This window comes from Oreochromis niloticus, linkage group LG14 (assembly GCF_001858045.2).
Source record: "Oreochromis niloticus isolate F11D_XX linkage group LG14, O_niloticus_UMD_NMBU, whole genome shotgun sequence".
Taxonomy (NCBI): Eukaryota; Metazoa; Chordata; class Actinopteri; order Cichliformes; family Cichlidae; genus Oreochromis; species Oreochromis niloticus.
In genome coordinates, this window is record NC_031979.2 from 5213806 (window position 1) to 5240603 (window position 26798).

The window sequence follows — 26798 nt, forward strand, 5'->3', positions numbered from 1 at the left end:
TGAATGTGAGAGTGAATGAATAGTGGAATTGTAAAGCGCTTTGAGGGTCTCGAAAAGCGCTATATAAATGCAATCCATTATTATTATTATTATTATTATTATTATTATTATGAGAGAAAAATAAGAATAAAATAACTAGAAAGCGAAAATTTCAGAAGAAATTTTAAGTGTGCCTATGCCGCTGCTAATCAGTGTAGTTTGCCATTCATATGGCTACAGAGAGCAAAACTCAGAAGAGCAGCTATTCTCCACCATGAACTATGGTAAAAACAAACACCGTACACGCTTCACAGATGACAGCTTACAGTTTTGTGTAAAGATGAAGTTACTTCGTACAGAGCCGATTTGCAGACGCTGTGCACACAGGTTCATGAGCAGAAGTCCCATTGTACCACGGCAGATCTGACAATATTTGCATGAACACGTTTCGAAGCATTACGTTATGGACCACTTTTCACACATGGTTGGTTTACCCACACAGCCGGCTGTACCTTTTCAACTCACAGCCCGACACACACCCAAAAAACAGCCGAGAGAGCACAGACTACGCCCAAGAGGCGTGATTGCAGATGCCGCTCAGGTGGGTCCACCTCCCTGCAGCGGCACTGCAGACCACGCCACGCCACGCCACACACATCAAACACGTAAAATAAATATTTATGCACTATTGCATTCACTTTTTGTTTTTTGTTGTTTTTACACAGTGTTCTGAATGATGAACAATGGTCTACAGCCAATCTTGTGTATTATTATACAAACTTGTAAGATTCAGATAACTTTTTAATAAAAGCTAAGTATTTTATATGAGAATAAGAAAGAAAAGTATATCCTTGTGTCCACCTTTCTCTGTTAATGCCCTACCTGGCCCCCTGGCAAAAGCTTTGCTAGATCCGCCCCTGCACAGTTACCAGCTGTCAGCTACACAAAAAAGGAGCTTGGTCTTTATTTGTCTCTCAGAAACAGTTCATAACTTCCCTTCAACTCATTCATGTCACCTAAAGGGTAAACCTGTTTCTCCATCACCAGTTCAGCTCTGATGATTCAGTAAGGACATCTCCTGGTTTGGACCAGCCCTTTTGTCAGCTGTGGCTCCAGCAAACATCAGCTGATACTAGAAATTAAAAGCAAATGAATTCTAACAACAGCTGATCAAGCTTAAATGTGCTGCTGTTATTTAGCGCGATAAACAAGTGCGAAAAGCCGATCATTGATCAGTTTCATGATTGAAGTTTCAACAGGCGAGAGAATGACAGGGGAGGATTCCTAAGGACAGAATAAATCATAATAATTTCTCTGAATGTGGGACGATTCCGTTTGTACGGCAACTCCACGAACTAACCCTTATGAATAAAATAAAGTTCAACGTCAGTAATTTAGCGCACACAGCTGTATAGAAACTCCCGTCGTGCTAGCTAGCACGCAGTACGATTGTAAAAAGTCAGCACAACGAAAATAAACTACACCTAAACTCGGTTTATATCTGACCCAAATAGAGTGCAGTTCATAACTTCTTACCTGAAATTCAGTTCACCTCACGCCTTAGGTTTCCCTGATCCACGACTGAGCTCCACGTTAGCAACCACCGGTCGATCGGCGGTCGCCTCGCCGCCTCGTATGTCTCGTTCGCGGCATGTCCTTTCTGTCACACACCGGTGGATAGCTGCCCTCTGTTGTAGCTCCACCACCAAACAATTCAGTTATTTTTTCCACATCGACCAGCATCATCGGCCCATATAAACAAAAAAGTAAGTCCAGCTAAAACACAGACCCTTGGCGAGCGATCGGGTGAGCGATCGGATGGTGAAACGAGAGTCAGCTGCCTCACTGTAAGCCAAGCCTGGGTGCTTTTTCATGAAGGGTCGCTAGCGGCGCTAGCTAGCTATGCTAGCGGCGCTAGCTAGCTAGCCGGCTATCAGCAACACGTAAGAGAACTGTTGCTAATATGGGATATCTTGATAAAACGAGCAGATATTTGAAGTTTACACGCCTACATTCTCGCCTGAAAATATCTTAAAAGTTTATTTTGTGACCTAGAAACACGAATAAAAGACATAAAACGAAGACGTGTCCGCCATTGTTTAACTCGGCAGAGGTGTGCTATGAATTGTGGGATATGGAGTTTTCCACCAAGCATACGCCCTTGCGGTTACCGTAACTATTCAATGGTTCGCGCAACCTTAAAACTTCTAATGGTTCCTGAAAGCAGCGACGCTGTGCGCGCCATTGATATTCTCGTCATTACAGTATCCAAATAAGGGTAGACAGGCCATACCACTCCCGGCATACCACTAGAGAGAGCCAACACACCACAAATAAAGTTTGAAATTTGTTTCAATGGGACCAAAAGATGGAGCCAACACACCACAAATGAAATCTGTTTCTATGGCGCCAAAAGAGGAATTGGCCTAAATTTGCACTAAAATATTAATATTTAAAAAACTATAAAAGTCATAAACACCAAAAGTCATACCATACTAGTCCAGCTCCAGCTGCACAAAATGATATGACATATGTAACCCTTGTGTCAAAACTGTGCGGCAGATAAGCGCGGGAAAATTTTCACTAAAATATTAATATTTATGACTTTTATAGTTTTTTAAACACCAAAAGTCATAGCACACCATTCCAGATCCAGCCGCACAAAATGAGGTAACATATATGAAGCTTGTCTCCAAACTGCGGGGCGAGTTAGGCTGCAAAATTTCAGGCGGAAACTGAAGAATAACTAGAAAAAGCTTGCATTTCCTGCGAAAATGCTGTGTGGATGCCTTAACGCTGAAGCTGTCTGCTGAAAAGCTGAAAAAGATGAAAACTTGCAAAAAGTTGTATGGTGGTGAAAAAAAAATGTTGCCATGAGCAGGATTCAAACCTGGCCTTCCTGGTCTCAAGGCGGCTACTCATCTCACTGAGCCAAACTCACTCTTGCAAAGAATTGGTAGAGAGACTCACAATTCTGTAGAAAAGAGGTGAATCAGCAGAATTTCTGCTGAAAAGAGGTTTTTTCTGAAAACAGCTGAGATTTGTGCTGATAAGAGGTAAAAAGGCTGAAAATTTTGCAGAAGAGGTGAATAAACAGAATTTGGGCTGAAAAGAGGTGAAAATTGTGAAAATTCTGCTGAGAAGAGGTCAATGAGCAGAATTTCTGCAGAAAAGAAGGAAAGAAGCAGAATGTTGCGCTGAAAAGAGGTGAATGAGCACAATTTCTGCTGAGAACAGTTTTTTTCTGAAAACAGCAGAAAAAACTGAAAATTTGGCTAAAAGGGGGTGAAGATGCTTAAATTTGTGTTGAAAAGAGTTAAAAGCGGGGAAGATGTGAAGCAACTGTCACAGGTAGGACTCGAACCTCTGCCACCAGGTCTCACGGCAGCTGCTCAACCCTCTGAGCCAAATGAGTTCTGCTCACAAAGACAGATATGATGAGAGGAAAAATGTGCACTGTGGAGCACAAGCTGAAATTAGCAGAAAAGAGGTGAAGAAGAAGAACTTTGTTCTGAAAAGAGGTGAAGAAACTGAAATTTGTGCTGAAAAGAGATGAAAAAAAGCTCAAATTCTCCCGAAAGAGCAGAAGAGGCTGGAACTTTTCAGCTACTCATTGAGCCAAACTGGTTCTACCATAACTGAAAAAAGGTGAAAAAGCTGACAACTCTAATAAAAACAGCAGAAGAGGCTGGGATTGAACCCACGACCTGTGAGCTGCAGAGCCATGTCATTACTGATTGCGCCACCTGGGAAGGGGGTGGGTGTCTAAAACACAGAGACTTGAGCAGTCAGAAATAGATCGCGGTGAGCGGCGAAAAGCGCCGTTTTTTGGAGTTACAAAACGTCGTGTAACTCAAAAACTAGGAGGGCTAGCAGCATAATTCTTGTACTGGGTGAATCAGCGGACTTTGGTGTACTTTGATTGCGATTTTCATTGCTCTTTGTACCTCCGTCGCGGAGATATGACGAGAGAAGAAACGGGTTCATTTTCGGAGTTTGAAAACTGAGAGGAGGACAGATTTCCGCCCCTCAAACAAACGTAATTCATTGCTCAACGGTAAGATAATTGTAAAAACTGCTTCCACTGTGAGTGTCAGCAGTGTCTGAAGGTATATTGGCACAAGCCTCATGTCCTAACTTTGCTTTGTTAAAGAGATATGACGATTTGAAAATGCCTCTCATTAGAGAGTCCCAGCGCTGATTTTGAACAGACTCTCCATTGACTTTCTATGGAGAGTTTTAAGACTTTGTGTTGCTCTGAGGCGATTTGATAAAAATCTGTAACTTCCGCAACAGTGATAGTGACATTTTCTGAAAGCCAGCAAAAATACCTACATTTTGATGTATAATTTGTGTGGGTTGAGTGGAAGTTAAGCGAGTAGCAAGACGTTGTTCAGACATGAAGAGAAAATTCAGAACAGACCAGCCCTCACTCTGAGTTAATTGCATAGCAACCATAGCAACGCAAAGAGGTATAAGATTAAAATGGTAGAAGGTCTGAAAAAGCTGAATCAGACAGGAATAGCCCAATACTTTGAGAACATTTTAAAGTTTGAATGGTTGTTCTAGGTGAAAGTATGAGGAAGTAGTTAAGTTTCAAAAACAAGCAAGTTTTAGCAGAATTGTGGAAGTTTCCCATTCATTTCAATGGGACAAATTAAAGGAAAAAAGTGTAATATTTTAAAAAGTATAATAGTAATAAACACCAAAAGATATAGCACACATTAGCAGAAATAGCAGAACAGTTTAGAGTTTGAACGGAGAAAATCGGTTGAAAACTGAGGGAGTAGTTAAGCGGCAAAGAAAGTGGCAACTTGAAGAATAAAGTATAAAGAATAAAGAGAAACAGGAACTCAATAGTGTGGATGCCTTTGAGGGCATCCACACAATAATAAATCCGACGAATAGTAATAAGTGTGCCTCTTGGCATAGGCACACTTAATGACAGACTCATACAGAATTAAAAGCTAAGGAGTAAAAATGGGTCTTTAGACGAGTTTTAAAAGTATCCAGTGTTGAAGAGGTCCTGATATGTAAAGGCAGTTTATTCCACAGTTTCGGAGCAGTTGCAGCAAAAGCCCAATCTCCTCTGTGTTTTAATCTAGACCTAGGGACAGCTAGCAGCATTTGGTCCACAGACCTCAAAGATCTCCCCCGTAGTATACCAATTTAAAAGATCAGAAAGATAAATAGGAGCTATTCCATGCAATGATTTAAAAACAAGTGTCAAAATCTTAAAATCAATTCGAAAACTAACTGGCAACCAGTGTAGCGAGGCAAGTATAGGAGATATGTGCTTTCGTTTGCGCGTGCCAGTCAGAAGCCTTGCCGCAGCGTTTTGAACCAGCTGTAGTCGGCCAGTAGATGACGAGGTAACACCAGAGTAGACGCTGTTGCAGAAGTCAAGGCGAGATGAAATAAATGCATGGATGGCTTTTTCAAAGTCGCTGAAACAGAGAAATGGCTTCACCTTTGCAAGTTGGCGGAGGTGAAAGAAGCTGGTCTTGACCATATTATTTATTTGTTTATCGAATGTTAAATTACTATCAAAAAAAATCACACCTAAATTTCTTGCAAACGATTTTTTATACTTTTCTAAGGGGCCAAGGTTGTAATGGTGAATAGGGCCGAAGACAATGATCTCAGTTTTCAGCCATCCATGCCTTAACATCTTCCAGACAATTGAACAGTCTCTTCAGAGTGTTCACAGATTTGCGTTTCAGTGGGAGGTAGATCTGTGAATCATCTGCATAACAGTGAAAGGAAATATCATGTTTTTTAAAAATAGAGCCCATAGGAAGCATGTAAATTGAGAAGAGAACCGGGCCAAGAATAGATCCCTGAGGGACGCCACAAAAGAGCGAGGTCATTGGGGATAATGTGTCTCTGAAACTTAGAGAAGGATCGATTAGATAGGTAAGATTTAAACCATTCTAATGCAGTCCCTTTAATACCGGCATATTTTTCCAGCCAAGAGATAAGAATCCTATGATCCACCATATCAAAAGCAGCACTGAGATCTAGTAATATTACAATGGCGGAATCTCCCACATCTGTAAAAGTTAAAAGGTCATTAGAAACTCTTAAAAGAGCAGTTTCAGTACTATGATGCATTTTAAAACCAGACTGGAATACTTCACCGATGTCGTGATTATCTAAAAAGGTCTGGAGCTGGAGGAGGACAACTTTCTCCAGAACTTTTGATAGAAAAGGCAGTTTGGAGATTGGTCTATAATTTGATAGAACTGTTGGGTCCAGGTTCTGCTTTTTAAGGATAGGTTCAACCACAGCATGTTTAAAGTCATGGGGAACAGACCCAGACTGAAGGCTGGTATTTAGAATGGAAAGCAAACATCTACCAACCGTGTCAAACACATCTTTCAGCAGTCTAGGTGGAACAATATCCAGGGAACATTTTGAAGGTTTCAAGTTATTAACTATTTCATTAAGTAATGACAAGGACACTGGCTCAAAATGATCAAAAATGGCAAAAGTTGGAGAGTGAATAAATGGGTCAATAGTAGGAAGAATAATATGGGACCTTATGTCTACAGTTTTGCTAACGAAGAATTTCAGAAAATGTTCGCATGTTATATTCGCTACTGTATGGGGATCAATAGTGGGTGGGTTAAGAACCGAATTTATAATGCCAAATAAAATGCGAGGTTTATGATAATTATTGGACACAATCTTAGAAAAATACTTTGTTTGGGCTGTTTTAACGGCTTTCTGGTAGTTTATTTAATGAATGATATGGTTTTCTAAGCAGGTATGCTTTAGCAGTGTGTTTGGGATTACTACCATGCTGAAAAATCCAGTTGCTGCCAATCATATCCTTTCCAGGTGGTATTTCATGGTGGATCCAAATATGACAGAACTTTTACTGCATTAATCAATCATTCAATCAATACAATGACAAAGCCTGTACTGTATTTTACAGACCACTGAAGATACTCCTGTATTTTTCTCTTTACTACCTTCTGTACATGTTTTTCATTTGAACCACAAATTATGGTCCTACCAAAGGACAAGTTGCATCAGGTCCTTTGTCAGATTTGCTTTTTCACGTTAAAGGAGTAGTTTGGTTCCTTTGTGATCTTTTTACAAGTATTCACCCACAGCTGGGTTTGGAAAAGCAGACAAATTATGTCTAATGTGGTCAGAAATTCATTTTCCTGTCAGAAAGTTATTTAGGTTTTAAAACCTTTTTTAGAGCTGGCTAAAACACATTTTCCCACCAAACCCAAATATGCCAAAATATTACATTGCTTAATTCAATTCAATTTTATTTATATAGCACCAAATCACAACAACAGTCGCCTCAAGGCGCTTTATATTGTACAGTATACTCTATAATAACAGATACAGAGAAAAACCCAACAATCACATGACCCCCTATGAGCAAGCACTTTGGCGACAGTGGGAAGGAAAAACTCCCTTTTAACAGGAAGAAACTCTGGCAGAACCAGGCTCAGGGGCGGCCATCTGCTGCGACCGGTTGGGGTGAGAGGTTAAGTTCTGTACCAGTCCTCTTCTGAATGTCCAAACTGGAACCATCCCCACCACAAAGTTGGTTAGAACTAATTCTTTAAAACTAAAATGTGGCTCAGTTACTTATCTCTGTGTTTTATTGCAAGGATTGAAAACGCAGAATCACTGTTAGGGTGCTTTATGCTTTAACCATTACTCTCTCTCTGAGGTCTGACCTTTAAGCCAGATCAGTGAGGAAACACTCCTCTACATTACAGCACGAAACCCATTAGCATTGTATGGTTCACATGATTTCTTACCACAGTGGTGTCCTTCTACATCATCAAGAAGATTGGCTGTAGAGTTGGCTGTGCCCAATCTGGAAAGGAGTTTGGTTAAGAGCCACAAAACTCAGACCCTGCAAGCCAGATCAATCTCTCAGAGTTCATGGACTCACAAACAGAAATAAATCCAATTCTGGAAGCTTCTGCATGGCTAGCAATAATATGAGAACCATAAACCTCAGTAACAATGGCACAGACTATGGAAATGCTTTTCTCAGAAAATGACAACAATGATGGTTCTTGGCTCCTTATGAATAACACTGGTCAACCAGAGGTGGCAAAACTGCATATCTGTCACTTACGCAGATGGTTGTGTAAAAGTACTGATACAACTTCTTCCTTTAAGTAAATTTTAAAAAGTACAGGCTCTGAAAAATCCAAAATACAGTAAACATACAAGTTAAAAAGTAGCTCATTAAAGGACATGTCTACCAGCTATTATTGAGGACAGCTAACAGAAACTCATGTTATATTAATATACCAATAAAATTATATTATTGGAATACAAACCTTACGAAAAAAAAAACATTTAACAAATTCCTGTCCTATTTGCGGCTGCCCTCATTGTAGATTACCTCCACACCTAAACAAAGTAAATAAAGTGGGATTCAGCAGGTGTGGGAAACCTAAGATTAATTGTAGTGGTGCAGCGAAGAGTAACTTAGAAATAATTCACAATGATTTCTGTTGTGTGCTCCAGCAGATTATTTTGTATACAGCCTGTGGTCATCTAACCTGTGCTGCTCTAATGTTTATTGTTCCTTTTGGTTTCAACTGAATTCAGCAAGATACAAGCATATGTTACATGAGCTATCATTATTGATTTCCAAACTCTAGACAGCATAAATCTAGTGTAAACATCAAATTCACTGAATTAATCATCAGTTTAAAATTAAAATGCCTGTTACAGTGACCATGAACAACACATAGTGTATTACTTTAAATATTACCACACTACTGCAAACTAACTGTTTTGCCTGCACTAAACTACATTGTATTTTCATACAACCTCTGAATAAGCTTTGAATAACACAAAGCAAGTGGGATGTGGTGGTGGTCCAGTTTGCTGCCGAGAATGTGTGGAATTATGGTGTTGAACACTGAGCTGTAGTCCACAAAGAGTATCCTGACATAGCTCTTCATGTTCTCCAGATCGCTCAGTGCTCTGTGAAGGTTGATATTGAGGGCATTGTCCGTGGACTGATTTGCTCTGTAGGCAAAATGGTGGAGACACTATCTGCTCGAAACACTTCATGACTACAGACGTGAGGGCTATAGGTCTTTAGTTTTTGAGATTGTCTATACCAGGCTTTTTGGGGATGGGAATGATGGTGGAGGCCTTCAGACAGGTGGGAACGGTGGCATGAGTCACGTAAAGGTTGAACAGACAAGTGAGGATGCCTGCCTGAGCTCCTCTGCGATTTTGAGGCTCCTGTTGGGGGGCTCTGGCCTTTGTAGTTGGTGTGGGCTTGGATTCCTCTCCACACCTGGTAGGAGATGTTATCAGTAAGAAGGCCTCCATCCTCTGGTCAAGGAGGGCCTGCACGAGTTTGATGCCCTTCCTCAGGTTGACTCTGGTAGTGCTGTCCCTCAGCCTGAGTTACGAATTCTGACCAGAGCCTGTACTTCATTCGTCGTCCAAGATTTTTGATTAGGAAAAATGCAAACAGTTTAGGTCATTCTCTACACAGCATTTAACCTCCTAGGACCCAAACTCTTTCATGGCATGCATTTTTAATTTCTCTTTGCTATTTGGGCTGATTGGGACCTGATGAATGTAAAATCAAAGAATTATGTGATTTTTTTTTCCTGATTTTTGTTTCTGAGAAAATTTAGATCCACATATGAGGACATTCTCTTTAAATTCAATAGGACAGTGGCAGTATAATGTCCTTGTAAGTGGATGTCAGGCCTTTCTAGAGCAAAATTTAGTATTTTGGTCTAGACAACCCAAAATGTCTGAAGGACGCCAGGTGCTAGGAGGTTAATGTAGAAAAGGACAGACTGAGTGAAGGTTGCCAGGTCCTGCTGTTCAAAGATTGGCCAGTCTGTTAGATCAAAACAACAGTCCTGTAACTGGAGGAGAGCATCATCTGGTCATGATTTAATGACCCAGGTGCTTGGAGGGGTCTGTTTCCTGAGGGGGGTGTACAGGGTGTATGTAGGAATAAGGAGCAGAGAGAGGTGGTCAGATTGTACTAGGTAGAGGAGGGCTGTTGCTCTGTAAGCATGCTTGACGTTACTGTACACACATGGTTCAGTGTCCTGTCCCCCCGGTAGGACACTTAAACTATTGGTGGAATTTGGGGGAATGTTTGGGCAGTACAGCCGTTACCGTTAGTGGAGTCCAATTTGTGCGCAATGGTATGACCCTCATGGGGCCATTTCACCAGAGTGCACGCAGATATCACCACTCCCCATTTCTCCAACAGTTGCGTGCTAGGTTCAGAGAAGACGAAGGAAGACAGCTAAGCTGAGCTGGTGTCTGCAGTTGGAAACTAGCTGGGAGCTGGCTGGGAACTGGAAAGCAACAGTAAACCAGAGGAAGTGTGGAATAAAAGAAAGTGTGCGCGAACCCCAAAGGAAGTGTCGTTCCCTCATAGCCTCAGCCTCCTACAACTCTATTGCATCAACTGAACACACTCATGCTTAAAATTGTCCACCATGCTTCAAAAGTAAGTAAATACTCATGTGCTGTGTTAAAATGCCAAATTTTAGCCCTTTCATGTCACCTGTGATCAGAAGTTCAGACGTATATAACCCACTGGTTTAAACTGAACATAGTGTTAGAGTATCAGGTTGATGCTGTTTTATCCTTCAGGTGTACTAAAAGACACTCAAGGGAGTTAGCAATTATCCAAATATTGTTGTATGATCAAACAACACTACCAACACACAAAGTTTGATTTCATAAGTCACTAACATTAAACACTTATCAAATTAAGCACTAAAACAAGACAAGAACGTGCTGCAATTTTAACTAATTACTTATTTACATACAACTCAGTTAAATATTTTTTTCTTACTCTATTTCTTCACAATGTACTCCATTTGTGGAATGTTACCTGTACAGTGCTTTTCTGAGCACTCAAAAGACTTGTATTGCTTTTTAAGTCTCATTTCAAAGGACTTTCATTCTTTTCTTTAAGTGCTTTGTCTGACATTCATGCACACAAACAAACTAATGCACACAAACAACTAAAGGAGCAACTTAGTGTTTGGTAAGAAATTTCTACATGCAGACCGGAGGACCCAGGAGTTGAGTCACCGATCAGCACTTAACAGCAGTGAAAAGAAACTGCTGCACATGAAAACAAGTACTATCAACAGTACAAAATTCTTCTGTGTGTAGTGTACTAGAAGTCTAACAATTATCATAACATTTTTGAAAGTGGTTTTGATTTAATGTGTTGTTTTAGCTACTGTACTGCCTCATAACATGAAATGGAACCGTTTTAAAAATACAAGAATCTCAGCCTGACCGCGTTTACATAAAGGATACGAATGATGCTTCAGGAGTGTCCTCCTTTTTGACTTTCTTCTCTTTGTCTTTTCTGAAAATGTTCTGGCAATTTCAAACAGCTTCTTTCTTGTTGCTGAAGGTGAAAAAAAAAACTTCCTGCTCCATTAATCAAACTACAAAATGACCATAAATACTAATGTAGGCATTGTGAAACAATAGTACTACTGTAAATCAGCAGACTTACATTTGCCCATGTGTTTGAGTTTGTCTCTGAACATATCATCTGAGATGGCCTCCATGGAAGCTCCAGAGTACTGGTCTCCTGCACACATACACAGAAGCACTACCACACAGTACACTTATGCATCTGAAGATCAAATATATCAAACGTAAATATGTATAGTGTGATATATTGAGTGCAAATTTTGGATGCAGCTAACACAATGAATGCACAAACACACAAACCAGTACTCTGTACAATTTAGACAGAGCTCAAAGTAGCTCAGCAGAGAAAGCTTGATGAGTGATATCTACCTGTGGAATTCTCCAAGCTAGTTGAATGATTGGACTTTGATTTCTTTGACTCATACTTCAAGCGATCTAAAAAGAGAGCAGATGTTATGACCACTAGTGTGTGTTGCCCAGATGTGATGAGCTCTAGCCTAATAGTAATATGACCCAAATTTAAATTCTTAATCTCAGTTTCTGCTGGGAAAGGCAAACTGTTAGAGCTCTGGCACATTGTAGAGTAAATGCAGCAACGTCTTGTGCAAATCTTTCACAATAAAAGTACAGAGATATATCCCGCTACTTATAGTGAACTATCACTAAGAAGTTTACTTTTCATGAATACTAGCCACCCCAAAATAGATTCTATTTTTTTGTTTTGTTTATTGAACACAGATTTCTTGTTTTGGGGTGACTGCCAAGCATATGCAGATGTGTTTGAGAGTTCTCCTTTTTCAGATTTTGATTCCAGCATTCTCTAGACTTGGTAGCTTTAGCTTTTTTTCCTAATACTGTGTTGTATGAGAGCAAACCTTTAAATTTTATTACTTTAAACAAAGTAATAAAAACAAACCAAGCATAATACTTAAGCATAAAAGTAGACCTTGGCTATAACAAAGCAAAACAAAACAAGAAAAAAAGTTTTATGCCCTGTGCAGTTTTCTTTAAACAGTTATGTTTACATTCAGTGCTCCTCAGCACAACACAATGTGTGCTTTAACAAAATCCTGCAGTCAGTAATTTTCTTTTGGAGAGTCGAGTTCAATTTCCCTAGCCACATGCAGGCCTAACTTACCAAGAACCTGTCTGGCAAAGTGAAATAGGCTACACATGCAACACAACACATGATATAATCTAAAGAAATTTAAGAATAGATGAGAAAAAAACATAAGTGATATCTACTAGTCTGGAAAGGGTTGCAAATCTTTGCCAAGCATGGGCACTCCAGCAAAACACAGTGAGAGCCATTACCCAAAATTGGATAAAACCTGGAACAGTGGTGAACCTTCCTAGTAGTGGAAGGTCTACCAATGCTATTCCAAAAGAACATCAATGGTTCATCCAGGAGGTCACAAAAAAAAAGAAAAGAAAAGAAAATACACTTAAGGAATTCAATCCTTACTTGCAATGAACTTAACTAAGTTGACTGCTCATAATTCAACACTAAGAAAGAGACTAGGTTAAAACTCTACGTAGGAGTTCCAAGGCAAAATCCATTGCTGACCAAAAAGAACACAAAAGCCTCTTTTACACCATCACCTACTTAGCTAGACTTGACTTTCGTTCTTAGGATTTTCCATTATGTAGGTAGTATCTAGCTTCCAGTCGAGCAAGAGCTAGCTGTGACATTGCTAGCTCTTGCCGCTGAGTTGTTTTTATCTTCTATTTTAGGCATATTTGTGTTTTGTCAGCCTCCTGTGATTCCTTCCCCACTCAATTGTGTGTTTAACTCTAGAAAAATTGTCAACGGACAAGTTTTTAGTGGATTAAGTCCATCAATAAGCAGTTACTTGACATGTCTGTCTCATTACGCCATCACACTGGAAGTCCAGTGAAGAGGTGCAAGCATTTACCATCAGTTTAGCAGCAGCTATACCATCAGCTCAATGTCTTTTTGAGTTGTTTGTGTCACATACAACAAAGAACTTTCATTCTGCCTTGGTCTAACAAACCCATCCACATTCAGGTGGTACTCAACTGTAATGGAAAACATCCTAAACCAAGTAGAGCAGAGTACAGTCAAGTCAAGCCGAGTAGATGGTAGTGGAAAAGAGGCAAAAGGCTCATCTCAGAATTGGCAAAAATTTTCCGTAAGGCTTTTGGGAAAAAAAATTCTGGCTAACGAGACAAACATTGACCTTTATGGGAGATTATGTCTGATTACATCTGGCGTAAAACTAACACTGCTCTTCATGAAATGAACATTTGATAAAAGTCATACTAGCAATATGACATGTGTAGTAGTAGTGTGATGGGCTAGGTGTACAGCACTGTAAAAGGACTTGACAGCTCTTCAGCATTAACAATATCTTATTAAGTATTTTTAAAATTCCAATACATCAGGTAAGTACAATAAAATATAAGATGAGGCAATACAACTCACAAGCTCATGTTAACATTAATGGCAGAATTTTTCTGTGTATACTGTGAACAGGAATACCTTTCTCTAAGGCAATGAGAAACTCGTGGTTGCGTTGCAGCTCTCTCATAAACTCTTCGTTCTGCAGGAACAGCGCAACACGCTCATCTTCCAGATACTGTTTCAGTTTCTTGTCTTGCTCTGTAGCTGCTGTTATTAAACCAGGACCCCCAGTGGTTCCTGCAGCATACCCAGAACCAGACTGCACTGTCCACTGACTTAATGAAGAAACTGACGAGGAGGACGATGACAGCTGAGACAGACTGTTCTGAGAGCTCTGTTGAGAAGAAAAAAAAAAAAAAAGGATTAAACAAAGATTAATGTATGTATCAATCTAGTACTCAGGATTACTGTTGTGGCACCACTGCCAAAAATGCAAAAAAGACCAAAACAAAACAAAAAACCCTTTATGAAATCCCTGTGACTGTTCATCACTACATCGTAGAAACATGTTAAAAAAAAAGAAAAAAAAAAAAAAGACTCAAACCAATAACTGAAGCAGAAAAGTGCATGGAAAACAAATTTTGTACCAGCACTAAAACACGGCAACAATTGTATTGTACAATATGCGAAAAAAAAACTGATGTTAAAAATGTTGTGCCTGTGTGTTAAATGCAGGTCTGTAAATCAAATGAGGCTGAGGTGGTAAAAGACAATGAGGGGATAAATACACACACATATTCATGTAAAAAAAAACAAAAAAAACATGTGGGTTACTACTTTTCAAGTAAGCCTCTACAGTTTTCAGTGTTTCCATTTTGCTTGGGGTTTCTTTCTTCTTTTTTTATGCTTGTGATGCCTTTAAAGTTGTCTTTACATCAACAAAAGAAATAAAAAGAATGAAATGAATAAAAAGTGAAAAACAAACTTTTCTGTGATGAAAATGATGATGTGATAAAAAGGTCACTATTATACTATTATATTACTTCTTGCCCCCAGTAATATAATTAACATAATCAACTTAGTCAAACATTTCTGATGTGGCTGTCAGAACACAATCTTCTGTCAGTGAAGGCTGATACCACTACCTCCTCGACAACATTCTCGACTTGGATATGTTATGAAAGTGTTTTCTTAACCAACAAAAGCAATTATTCGTTTTAAGCATGTCCTAGATTGTTAATTTGGACACTCTGTAAGGCTTTTTTCTCTCTCTCTGATAGGTTTATTTTGTTTTTGTTTTTTTTAACTACATACATATTACAGTATCACATGGTATACACATACCAAACTAGAGCTCACTTGGAATCAACTTCAGATTAATTTGGCATGAATAACTGATGATGATGACTTCACTTGACCATGAAGGTGCCTGTGAGTCCATTTTCTAATCACTTATCTAATCAAAGTGCAAACATGGGACTATCTAAAAGTAATTCTTAAACAGTTCATACAGTTAGTACTTTTGATAAACATCTTGAAAAAAGCTTTGACATCACATCTTGATTATTGGATTTGAAAGACATCATGGTGGTGTACAGAAGCAAATTACAAAACTTGGACCTAACTGGATTTTTCATACCGTCATGTGTGTTAGATGCCAAACATTACAAGGGGGGATGAGGTGGCATAAACGAGCAAACACCCCCCCCCCCAAAAAAGACCCATCTAGTGAATGCTCGGGGGGGGGGAATCCCATTTTTACCTTAATGTTGTCTAACTGCTGTGGAAGAATCCGTAGAAAATCATCAGGGAGATTTCCAAGCAATGGTGGATTCCAGTTACGGTAGCTTCTGACCTGCTGGTGAGCTGAAGGAGGCTGGGGTTTAGATCTAGGAGAGTCCATGGAGTAACAGGACAGATTAGTAAATCTACCAGTTGCATTTTCAACTTGTCTCAATCTGAAACTATCATTAATTATTTACATCCCTTATATTGTGCTCTCACAATATCCCTAGGGAGTGCTAGAGACAAGGAACATCTATTTTTCCCCCATATTCCTCAACAGGAAAAGGATGTTATGAATGAGGAAATGCCTGGTGAGTGTTTGCAAATGTGGCCTAATCACAATCTATAATACTGTCAAACAATTAAAACAGGCTAATTCGATTTTAAGATGAAAGCATTGTCAGTGTTTGCATATAACATACAATCTTATGCCGTCTTTTATTCAAGTCACAAAAGGTGCTGGGCTGTATGGTATTGTCTGTCAGTCACCCTATAACTATTTACCTATCTCAGCATCATTGTACCGTAGTAAATACTCTTTGGATGAATTATCATGGCTGCTGATACAGATTTTAAAGGAGCAGCACAGAATCTGACCCACACTGGCATTTGCATGGTGCTTTTCTAGTTTTACTATTGCACTACTTGTCTAATCGGCAATTAGTGTAACATGTGTGTCTTTGGACTGTGACATTAAACTCCACACAGAAAGGTTCTACAAAATCCCTGTTACACTGTCCTTCACATTTAGTGGTAACTGGGGAAACACCTATGCTGATTTTCCTTTTTTAAAATGACCACTTAAAGCAATGCACAAAGTTAATAATAGTTACAAAGTTCAACATTGTAGTAAGTTTTTTCAGTGACAGAAAGGTCCAGAAAAACTTTCTTCATCAGTTGCATGGACCAGGGTCTATATGAAAAGTCCCATAAAGACCCTTCTCAGAGGATACACTCTCTGAAAGGAAAGGACCCTTATGTGGGATGGCACTGCTTTTGTGTCAGTTTGCGTAGTTATTCTGCTACACAGACTGAAGGACTAAGGGTATTCAATGTACATAGACATGTGCAATCCTCCAAAAAATAAATAAATAAAATTAAAAGAATTTAAAAGAATGCATCTCCTTATGTGGACGGTATGTGTAGGTCAACTGCTGGTTATCTGAAATGTAGGCCTGGAAGAAAAAATAAGATATCAAAAGGAAGCAACAATGAGGGGGAAAACAAAACATCAAAAACACAAAAAGAAAACCACACAGCAGCTGTACTGGGCCGTTTGTGTTTAAACAGTGCAAATTCAGGAGTTGGTCCTTCAAAGGACTCAGCCTACGTAGACCATGTCCTTTGTCCTTGAACAAAGCCTTTGTACTTTACAACTCATCTCCACAGCTTGCTGAAGGACAAAAGCACAACTAAGGTCACCAGTATAACCTCTGCATTGGTTGCTTCGCTTGCCACCACATCATCATCACACAGTCACTCCTATTTATGCCTGCTGTTAAGGCGTAGGAAGGCACTGCAGTATTCTCCTGAATGATAGGTGGCACCACTTAGACAATACTGTGAAATAGTTGCTGAGACAGGAAGAGGAAGTCAAACCTGGAAGACTTTGTCCTTGAAAAAAAAAAAAAAAAAAAAAACCCCAAAAAACTGCAGCCACTCAGCCACAGTGCAACAAACCAGTTACAAAAATTGAGAGGTGCTCAACCGACCAGCATAACAAAATCGGTACATGACAGCCACAACAAGAGGCATGCAGCGAGCATAAAAAAAAACCAAAACATTGTAAAGGCCCCACTTTCGATGAACACTACTACAATTGTGGCCAAGTTTTGGTAGACATACAATGTTTGTTTGTTTCTTTCCCACTTATTTAGATCATTTTTTACATTTCTATTATACAGTCAATAAAAATTAGAAGGATTTCATTGGTTTTAAAACATTTTTACTGGCAAATAACATGATATGATACACATATGGAAGCTGTTTGTTCTTAATCTAAAACACCTCAAATACTCAGCACAGAGGCATTGTTTGGTCTAAATATGTGAAATTGTGAAAATAGCAACACTGAAGTGACTGAAACGACTGAAACACCCATCCAGACAATTTAATGCTTTAATGAACACTTAAGATATTTTAAGGACCCATGTCCACTGTGACCTTCAGTCACAGTGACCTTGCCTTTTGAGCTACAAAAAAAACAATTTATCTTTGAGTCCAAGAGACATTTAAGCCAAATTGTAATGTTCTTGATATATTTTATTTACTATGGAGTATGAAAAAGCAATGCCTGAAGCTTCAGCGGGTTACAGAGGTATTTTATTTAAAAAATTAACAAAACAATTATGTTAAACATAGCACCTAAGTCTTTGTTACTTACCGTGGAGATGGTGTTGGTGGGGCTTCTAGGTATTTCCTATCATAAATGTGCATGTCATACGTTGGTGGAGAGTAAACTGGAGGTGCCTCCTCATCTGAACTGTCAGGCTCCAGAGTTCGCTCCAATATCTAGAAAACACAAGTTTTGTTTGATTAGGTGCTTTGATTGATTTAAGCTGCCTTCAGCTAGATTACCATTTTTCAATTGAATCAGTTTCAGCCAAATAAAATTCAAGCTACTGCAAAATTTCTTATTTATTTTTTGGACTTGATCTTGAACTAGTGTAGCTATGCTCTTTTCAGTAAACAGACTGACCAGCATTGTGTTATACTTGTCATGGTGCCTTCATGCATAGAACCAGATCCTAGAAGAGAAGATCTGATTCCATACAACAACTTGTCAAAAATATTTAAATTTCCACAGTTCCAGTCTTTGGCTGTAAGCCAATTATAGAACAGATTCTCATTAAAATAACATAAAAATACAAATTTGTATTTTTTAAACAAAATTTTAAAAAAAAAATTAAAAAAATTGAGAAATCTCCATCACATGTATTCATTCTTTTTTCAGAGCCATCTTGGAATTTTCAGTGACTGCTTTTACAGGTATCCTGTTAGATAGTATCCGGTTTCTTAAACTTCCCATAGTTTGATTTTTGTAACCTTTAATCCCTTCACATGGAATTTGAACACTTGAACTTTAAACCTGGTTATTACTTTATTCCTAGATGCATTTTACCATCTGTTGCCTTGCCATTATCATGCCATTTAAGCCACTACGCTCTGTACCATCAAAGAAAGCTCAAACATCATAATATTGTGCTTTTACATTATATACATTGCATGTGCATGTTTCTCAAAACATCACATTTCTTGCTCATGTTTCTGAATGCAAGACATGTGCAAATCCAAACATGAACACTGTAAAGGCCTTGTCATCACCAGAACCCTAATGTGCATTGAAATGCAGGGGACGCTTTGGTTTACACTGCTAATACTGACACCCAGTCAAGGTCAGCAGGTATTGGTGTTTGTACCCTTGGACCCTTTCCACTGACCTCTGGTGGGATGCTGTCATCCGAGTCTGAGCTGTCATCTGAGCCCTGTCCGTCAATGCTCATTTGCAGCAGCTGGTCGATGGTAGCATCCACAGCTCCATTGTTGGATCGCAGCACACACTCTATCACCTCATAGTCCATAGAGGGGAACATGGTCTTGAAGTCCTCCATGGCCTGGTTGAACTCCAGGCGTCTGACCTGTCGGCTTGGCCTGCTATTGTTAAGCTGCCCCTGTCCACTGCCACCCCCACCTCCATTTCCGCTGCTTCTGGAGCCTCCATTGCTACTGCTGCGTTTAAACAGGCTAGTCATCCTCACGCCCTGGCTGCCTCAGGCGCTGCCAACCTACTGACAGGGTGGCTCTTCTGTTACCAGCACAAACCCTTGGCCCCTTTGGTTTTACTTGCTATTCCTAATTTCTCGGTGAGTCTCTCATTCTCACACAAATTGCATTTTGACTGGAGTTTAGAAAAACAAGAGTTTTCTCAACCTAGTACTATTCATTATTGAACTGCATTAGACATGCATAATAGAATGTCTAGGAACTTAGTCAAATAGTGAGAAAAACTAAATGTTCAAAATCCTCAAGACTCAAAATCCATGAAGTAAAAGGCCTAACTACATGACAGCCGTCACCTGCAGAGAAAGCAGACAGGATCATCTTAGAAAGAGGTGGTAATAAATATTTGGTATTTTTAATAAATTTAAAGTAAGCTCAATCAGTTAGAAGGAAATGAAGCTGTATTGTATTACTAAAAATGTCTATATGCTGCATCTCAGGAAATATCCAGCATCACTGGGGATCCCTCCAGGTTGTAAGGTGATTTTGGCGTAAGGGTGTTAACAAAGTGACTACTCCTAGGTTCTCGTACATAATACATTCCTAAAAAGCAGCTGTGAATAGTAAATAGCCTATGTAAGAAAATTAACTATAAAAATGTATTTGCTAACATAATATTAAGACAACATAGACTTGTGTCTCTTGCTCATTATCAGGAATTCTGGAGAGCAGGCATACAGAAGTTGCAGTATCACCAGGGGGAGATAAATATTTAAAGCCAGTATGTCGCTACTGACCAATGAAGGCATGAAGTACATTCCAGGCTCCTTCTATGTCAGGTAAGATTAAACTAGGTAGCTGATATTTATCTACATTTAAATGTTTTTGTAATATCTCTTTAAACGTTTGTTTTCACATTGGCTTGAAATAAAATATCACCACGGCTTGTACTGCAGCTTACTGCAACTTCTGCATGTGGGTCCATTTCACACTTAGGAGAGGCAAAATGTGACGTCCACAAGGTGAACCAGCATGTCTGTTACATGCTTTGCCATGATACTGGGTTGGAAGTTCAGCACCTGGGCACATGTACCTGGTGCACAGTTATAGAAATTCTCTGGACAAATCCGCTTGGTCACAAAGAACAGATAGGAAACTGGTACGAAGCCTCACTTTTACTTTCTTATTATAAAATTTACATCACTTGAACTGGAGAGGACACTAACAGACTTGTGGACACGGAAAGCATAATCGAGGCTTAAGTTGGATAAAGTAACAAAAAATGTCCCTGGGTAGATGAATGATGACTGGAGCTTACATCAATGAGCGTGTAGATAAAGGGATCAAAGGTGATGAGATGTTGGCTGGGTATGATGTTAACATGAGGAAGGACCTATGGAAGTGGATTTTGCAGGGAAAAATGTAATGGCCAGGGTAAACATGTACTTGAAGAACTGGTAGGAACAGAGGGTGACTGGTAAGAGTGGAAGGAAGTGCAGAGTGAAACGTTCGAGTTTGGGATAGGATAACAAAATGGTTCTAACCTTTTCTTGTTTACAGTGGTGATAGTATGATACTCCATGGACTATGATGTTCACAGGTGTCATTGTGATCTGCAGAGAGAGCCCGGAGACATGGAGGTATGAAATGGAGAGAAGAGGGATGAAAGTCAGCAAAACAGAATACATGAATATAAATAAAGCTGGTTTTATGGTATAGTGGAGTTTACCGGGAAAAGGAGAACTGGGGGGGAAAAAAACATTTCAAAGATCAAAAAATACAGCTTGTAAAGCACAAACGAGGGCTGCAGTGGACACGTCTCATTATTTCTAACACTCTGTTTCAAGTCACTTTTTTTGTATGTTACACATTTGGTCTTCCCCACGGCTACCTGACAGACTAACAACACGACAGCAGAGCTCCCTGCAGGCAGAGGGGCCATCCCGGACTGAAGCGAAACCACCTCTGCTCGACCATAAAACCAGCTTCAGAGGGAGACAGCTGAAAAGGTCAACATCCAAGGAGTAGAGGTAGGAGCAGAGCTAGTGGGATCAACCATAGAAAAGAACCAGAAGTGTGTCAGAAATATAAAGAAAAGAGTGCAGGCATCATGGAATGAGTGGAGATGAATAGTGTCAGGGTGACTTGTGACAGAAGGATGGCAGCAGTTCACAAGATAGTAGTGAGTCCTGTAAATGATTATGGTTTAATATAAAGACAGCCTGGCTGGCAGCAGCCGTCCTATTTTAATTTGAAGCAAACAGGGGTGAGTCCAAAGGGGGGCATGGTGTGTACTAGACCAGATTTTTATTTCGAGGTTTTCATGACATTTTTAAGATTAAAAGTGAAATAATATAAAATACTGTCTCAATTAAGTTGTGTTAATATTTAAAAATTAAAGCTTTTTTCACAAGCCAATAAAAATGAATATGGGCCAGTAAAACTCTGAGTCACTGACATGAGGGATTTTAGGTGGGACAGTGAATTATTGTTATATTAATTAACATCTGCACCATCATTACATCTTGTTTTCAGCAGCACAAAAACTCTGCATCAAAACACAGGGCAAACTTCAGAATGCTGATATGCTTGCTTCTCTTCAGTGCAACCACCACATTTCCCTATAAAGGCTTACAGACACTCATTCACTTGCACACTTTAACACACAGAAACACGAGTACAAAAACATATAAAGGCTTCTGAGAAGACGGAGTAAAGATACATTTTTAAGCCTTAGTTTAAATTGCATATTCATCTTATTTTATTTGACTTCACTTAAGAGTAATTAAAACATGTATAAATATAAAACATGTTTTGAGTTATTTCACACTTTTTCATTTACTACATAATTCCATATCTGTTCATTCATAGTTTTGATGCCTTCAGGGGATGGGATGAACAATACTAGAGGCCAACTTCAAGCCAATTGCACAAGTCAACATCAAGTGTGGGATCTACCAAGGAGATAACCTGTCCCAACTGCTGTTCTGCATAGGCCTGAACCCCTCAGTGAGATCACTGACGAGACCGTCTACGGATACAGATTACAGCATGGAGCAATTGTCAGCCACCTCCTCTACATGGTTGACATCAAGCTGTATGAAAGAAGTGAAAGAGAAATCGAGCTCTGAGCAGAAGATTGATAGAGGCTGGGGTCTACCATACCAGGCAAAATCCCTGAGACAATCCAGCACATAACAGCAGGGTGCCAGATGCTAGCAGGCAGAGCATACGTGGAACACTGCCAAGTGGCCGGCATAGTATACAGGAACGTCTGTGCTGAGTATGACCTAGAAGTCCTGAGGTCAAAATGGGATACGCCTCCTAGGGTGGTTGAGAATGCCGAGCTAAGATCCCGTGGGAGTTTAGATACAGATGGACAAACCGATGATATCTAACCAACTGGACATAGTAGTGGTGGACAAGTAGAGGAAGATGGCCTCAGTGATTGCTATTCTGAATGACAGCAACATCAGGAAAAAGGAACAAGAGAAGCTCAAGAAGTACCAAGGGCTCAGAGAAGAACTCAAGAAGATGTGGAGAGTGAAGGCAACAGTGATCCCTGTGGTAATCAAAGCACTCGGTGCAGTGACCCTCAGTGCTGATCCCACACAAGATCCCTGTCCAGAAGAGTGCAGTCCTAAAAATGTACAGAGACATTCTTGATTTAAAAAAAAAAAAAAAAAAAAAAAAAAAAAAAAGTCTGCTACCATCTCCCAGGATGATGAAGATAAAACAAGGGTGGAATTTTCAGCAATTGAAAGTTTATGAAAAGAATTAAAGTTCAGAGTTCATAGAAGAGGCCCACAGAACCTTCAGGAAAAATTTTTTGGGGAAAGACTCACACATGACCAATGCACGCACCTAGTTTCTCCTTATAGAAGCAGTTGGAATTCAAAAGCATATTTTCACGCTGAAAATAATGGAGCAATATTTTAAACCTATAAAAGAAAACCAGCCCATCAGGACAAAACAAACACACAACCTGCACCAACTGAAGGTACGTCTGAAAGGAAAGGAAAGGTTTATAAGTACAACAGCAAGTGAAGGCACAGCTTTTATTGTGTCACTACTGCTCAGAAGCAGTGAAAAAGAGTAAATCAGATAATTCTTATGTCATGTCAAACAAGATATTTAAAAGACACAATGTTAAAAAACAAACAAAAAAAACACCACATTTCATGCTTGCACTACAACTTTTTGCTCTGTGCTACAAAACTGGCAACCTTGTTACCACCAGTACTATAAGCTAACAAAGTTAATCTACAGCCCTGTCCTATGCAGACACAGTTATTTGAACTGTGCAGATATTAGTGTAGCAACCAGTCATCTAGTAATTTAGATAACTGAATTATAAAAACAAAATCCTTGACCTTTGTGACTAAAAACAGACCTGCAATACAATCATATATAGGAGTAGCATGTGAATAACAAGTTTCACAACATTAAGCCCACAGTTTTTCCAACAAACACTGACAGAACAACAGCAGCAGTAAAGATGACTCTGGCATAGTTTAACATGGAGCCAGAGTCTGTTTACAACACGAAGACCCGAGAGGTGGAACTCTGACGTGAAGAAAAAGCAAACTTTGTAGCTGCTCTATCCTCCACCATTTGTTTTACACAGCGAAAATCTAAAGTAAAGCCACGTTAGTAGGATATTTTAAAATATGCAGATGGACAGTTAAACTGTGTATCAGACTAAGTTAATTACGCCGCTGGCTGAAGGCTGACGGCAGAAGTCCCACTTTCCATCTCAGTGACCTCCGACACCTGCAATAAACAGGGGTGAGTTTAGAGACCATATTTAGTGAGTTTAGACCATATTTATTTCAAGGCTTTTGTAAAGTTATTTTACAGATTTAAAGTGAAATAATATAAAATATTATCTCAGAAAAGCTTTTTTTCCCCAAAACTCTGAGCCAGTGACCTGGGGCTGTTAGTTTGGGCAGTGAATTATTATTGACATTAACATCTACACCATCATAATGTCTGTTCAGCAGCACAAAAATTATACATCAATGCACCGGGCAAACTTCAGAATGCTGATATGCTTGCTTTTCTTCATTGCAGCCACCACACACACACACACACACACACTTTTAAGGCTTTACAGACACACAAACTCTCGTATTCACATACACACTTAAGTATGCAGACACACATGCACAAAACACATACATATGAAAACACACTAAATCTATGTCATCCAGCAGATCCAACACTTTCAAAACTATTTTTGCATCATATTAACTTAAGAAAGCCTTCCAAGAAGACATCCATCCATTTTCCGCTTATCCTTTTCACGGTCATGTGGGGGCAGAGGCAGGAGGCAGGGGGCAGGGTACAGGTCTGGGTGCCCAGTCTAACACAGTTACTCAGGACCTTCTTGCTGTGAGGCAACTGTGCTAATCACCGCACCACCTGCGTTCCATGAAGACGGAGTACAGGCAATTTTATTTTATGCCTTAGTTTTCATTGCATGTATATTTTATTTTATTTTATATTACCATACTTGAGATAATGTATTTTTTTGTATTTACGAAAATGTTTTCTTAAAAACTATTTTAATACAGCAAAATACTATACTGTTGTTTTTCGAGATGTTGTAAGCAGTTAAGTTATTAAAACAGTTCATTTTGAAGTACCTGTGTTTTTTCTTTGTGTCCTCTAATGTGTGCATTTCTCCTGCTTTGTATATATTCATCTTGTTTGTCATTTATTCTTACTGTCCTGCCATTTATATTTTGTCCATGCATAGTTTGTGCAGAGCATCCACAATTTTGTTGTGCATGTACAATGACAAGAAAAGGCTTCTCTATTCTATTTTGAATATTTATTATTGCTCATTAATAAGGCAAAAGTATTTCTTATCAGATTATTCGATTAACTGATGGACTAATCCATAGAATAGCCGATTACTAAAAATAAAACATTGACAGTTGCAGCCCTAGCAGATATTTTTATAGTACAACAACAAAGGGTGACAGATGTTCGTGGTAATAACCCTTACTGATGAACCCTATGCTCAGTCAGCCTCAATCAGCAACTGCGCTGAGACTCCTATATTTTGAACTGATAAATCCAGTTCAATGCAGCCTAAATGTGGAGTTGATAGTCAAATGGGGTCAGACCACTGAAACCGTGGACTGTCGGATGTTAAAAGCTCAGACGTTTACAATGTAGCACACATCTTATTAATGGGGGTCTGATATAGCTCCTGCTGTAGCGTAGTTTATATGTGCTCTAAACAGTTTAGGTCGCTGCTAACTAGCTAACGGTCCAACTCTCAATGTATATTTTGCTCGCAATATCAAGTCTTCATCCTAACGCAATTTAAGTGAAAAACGGGGAGGGGGTTACTTTAGGTAACACTGGGTAACATTAACAGCGCCCTTAAAATAAACTAGGGTTAGCACCGATATGTTAGCTGTATTAGCTAACTAATCACTACCAGGTACATGGTCCTCCGAGCAGGGAATCGTCATTCCAAGGCCTCGGTAAGTGATTCACAGTGGCATCATCAAACCTAAATTAAGACACTTTCCAAATGTTTAATCGGATTTCAGATGCTAAAATAGCACGTAGTACATTTTCCTCGCAAGAAATCATACTGTTCAAAACAACATTTTAAGAAATCGCCGAGCTGCTGTTTACAAAGATAAGCGGTAAAGTAAGCAAGCATACACAACAATCCGACAGTTAAAGCTGTTAAAGCCGAACTGGTCCTTCGACATGGGGAAAAAAACATAAGAGCAATTGCTTGCAAAAACTCACAGAGACCCCGATGTCCGGCTAAACAGACAGTATCCACATAATGCTCCACGCGATAGAGGAAGAACAGCTGACCAGCAGGACAGCAGCTTTTAACATTAGAACGGGAATACAGTAGCTACACACGTACCAGCAGAAATGACGTTAAATTCAGCTGGCTACCGGATGTATTACGTTAGCCACGAAATACACTGATCTTCAAACTAAAAGACAAACCCATACCTGTGGAATATTATTTTTTAAAACGTGTAAGAAATAATATATCGATTAGTTTAAGTGTTAACAGGGAAGGTAATTACAAAAAAAACCACATTTTCACCGACTTCAGTTTCTTCCATGTTGCGCAAACGCCCGACATGGGATGGTTTTCCAATTTCGTTGTACTAAGTATGACTGTGCAGTGACATGAAAGAGTTATCTTATTTGTGGAGTGTAACTCTGGTGTAGATTGAAAATGTCTTTCATCATAAAGTCTTTCGATGTCTTACATGATGAAAAATGTCTATTTGAGATATTGCAAATCCAAAACAGATAAATTTGAGGTGAAGTAGCTAATGGAACATAACAAAATGACACTAAACATCGTGAACTTGTTTTGCAAGTTTCAAGTGCGCGAGCTGGTGGGCTTTTTTTAATAAGAGTGCCCGACTTGCCAAGGTCTTGCCACGGCGCATGCGCTCCAAAATCAGTGCCATCAGAAGAGCACCGTAACTCTGCATAAAAGTCCATCTTT

General features: G+C 39.3%; 1 protein-coding gene across 6 annotated transcripts; it reads right to left on the minus strand.

Moving 5' to 3' along the window:
• Positions 1-4871: 4871 nt before the first annotated feature.
• cuedc1b (CUE domain containing 1b) lies at positions 4872-26224 on the minus strand. Of its 6 annotated transcripts, XM_025898309.1 has the most exons (12): positions 26069-26224; positions 24006-24064; positions 20836-20904; positions 19012-19647; positions 17955-18082; positions 15549-15675; positions 13925-14180; positions 11791-11856; positions 11501-11599; positions 11296-11389; positions 7770-7828; positions 7378-7526 (listed from the first exon to the last, which is right to left on the minus strand). In XM_025898309.1, exons 4-12 carry the CDS (start codon positions 19321-19323, stop codon positions 7420-7422), a joined length of 1248 nt encoding a protein of 415 aa, XP_025754094.1. In that variant the 5' UTR covers positions 19324-19647; positions 20836-20904; positions 24006-24064; positions 26069-26224; the 3' UTR covers positions 7378-7419. The 6 variants fall into 6 exon arrangements, with proteins under 6 accessions (XP_025754096.1, XP_025754094.1, XP_025754095.1 ...); XM_025898310.1 differs by lacking the exon at positions 24006-24064; XM_025898311.1 differs by lacking the exons at positions 7378-7526; positions 24006-24064; positions 26069-26224 and adding an exon at positions 4872-5725.
• Between the last annotated feature and the right edge of the window lie 574 nt (positions 26225-26798).

Excerpts from the sequence above, each read along its gene's own strand:
- cuedc1b (XM_025898310.1), bottom strand. The coding sequence starts at position 19,323 with ATGACTAGCCTGTTTAAACGCAGCAGTAGCAATGGAGGCTCCAGAAGC. Across the intron at positions 11,390-11,500 it reads ACTCAAACACATGGGCAAAT|CAACAAGAAAGAAGCTGTTT; the intron begins GTAAGTCTGCTG and ends TTTCACCTTCAG. Across the intron at positions 7,527-7,769 it reads TGTAGAAGGACACCACTGTG|TTTGGACATTCAGAAGAGGA; the intron begins GTAAGAAATCAT and ends GGATGGTTCCAG.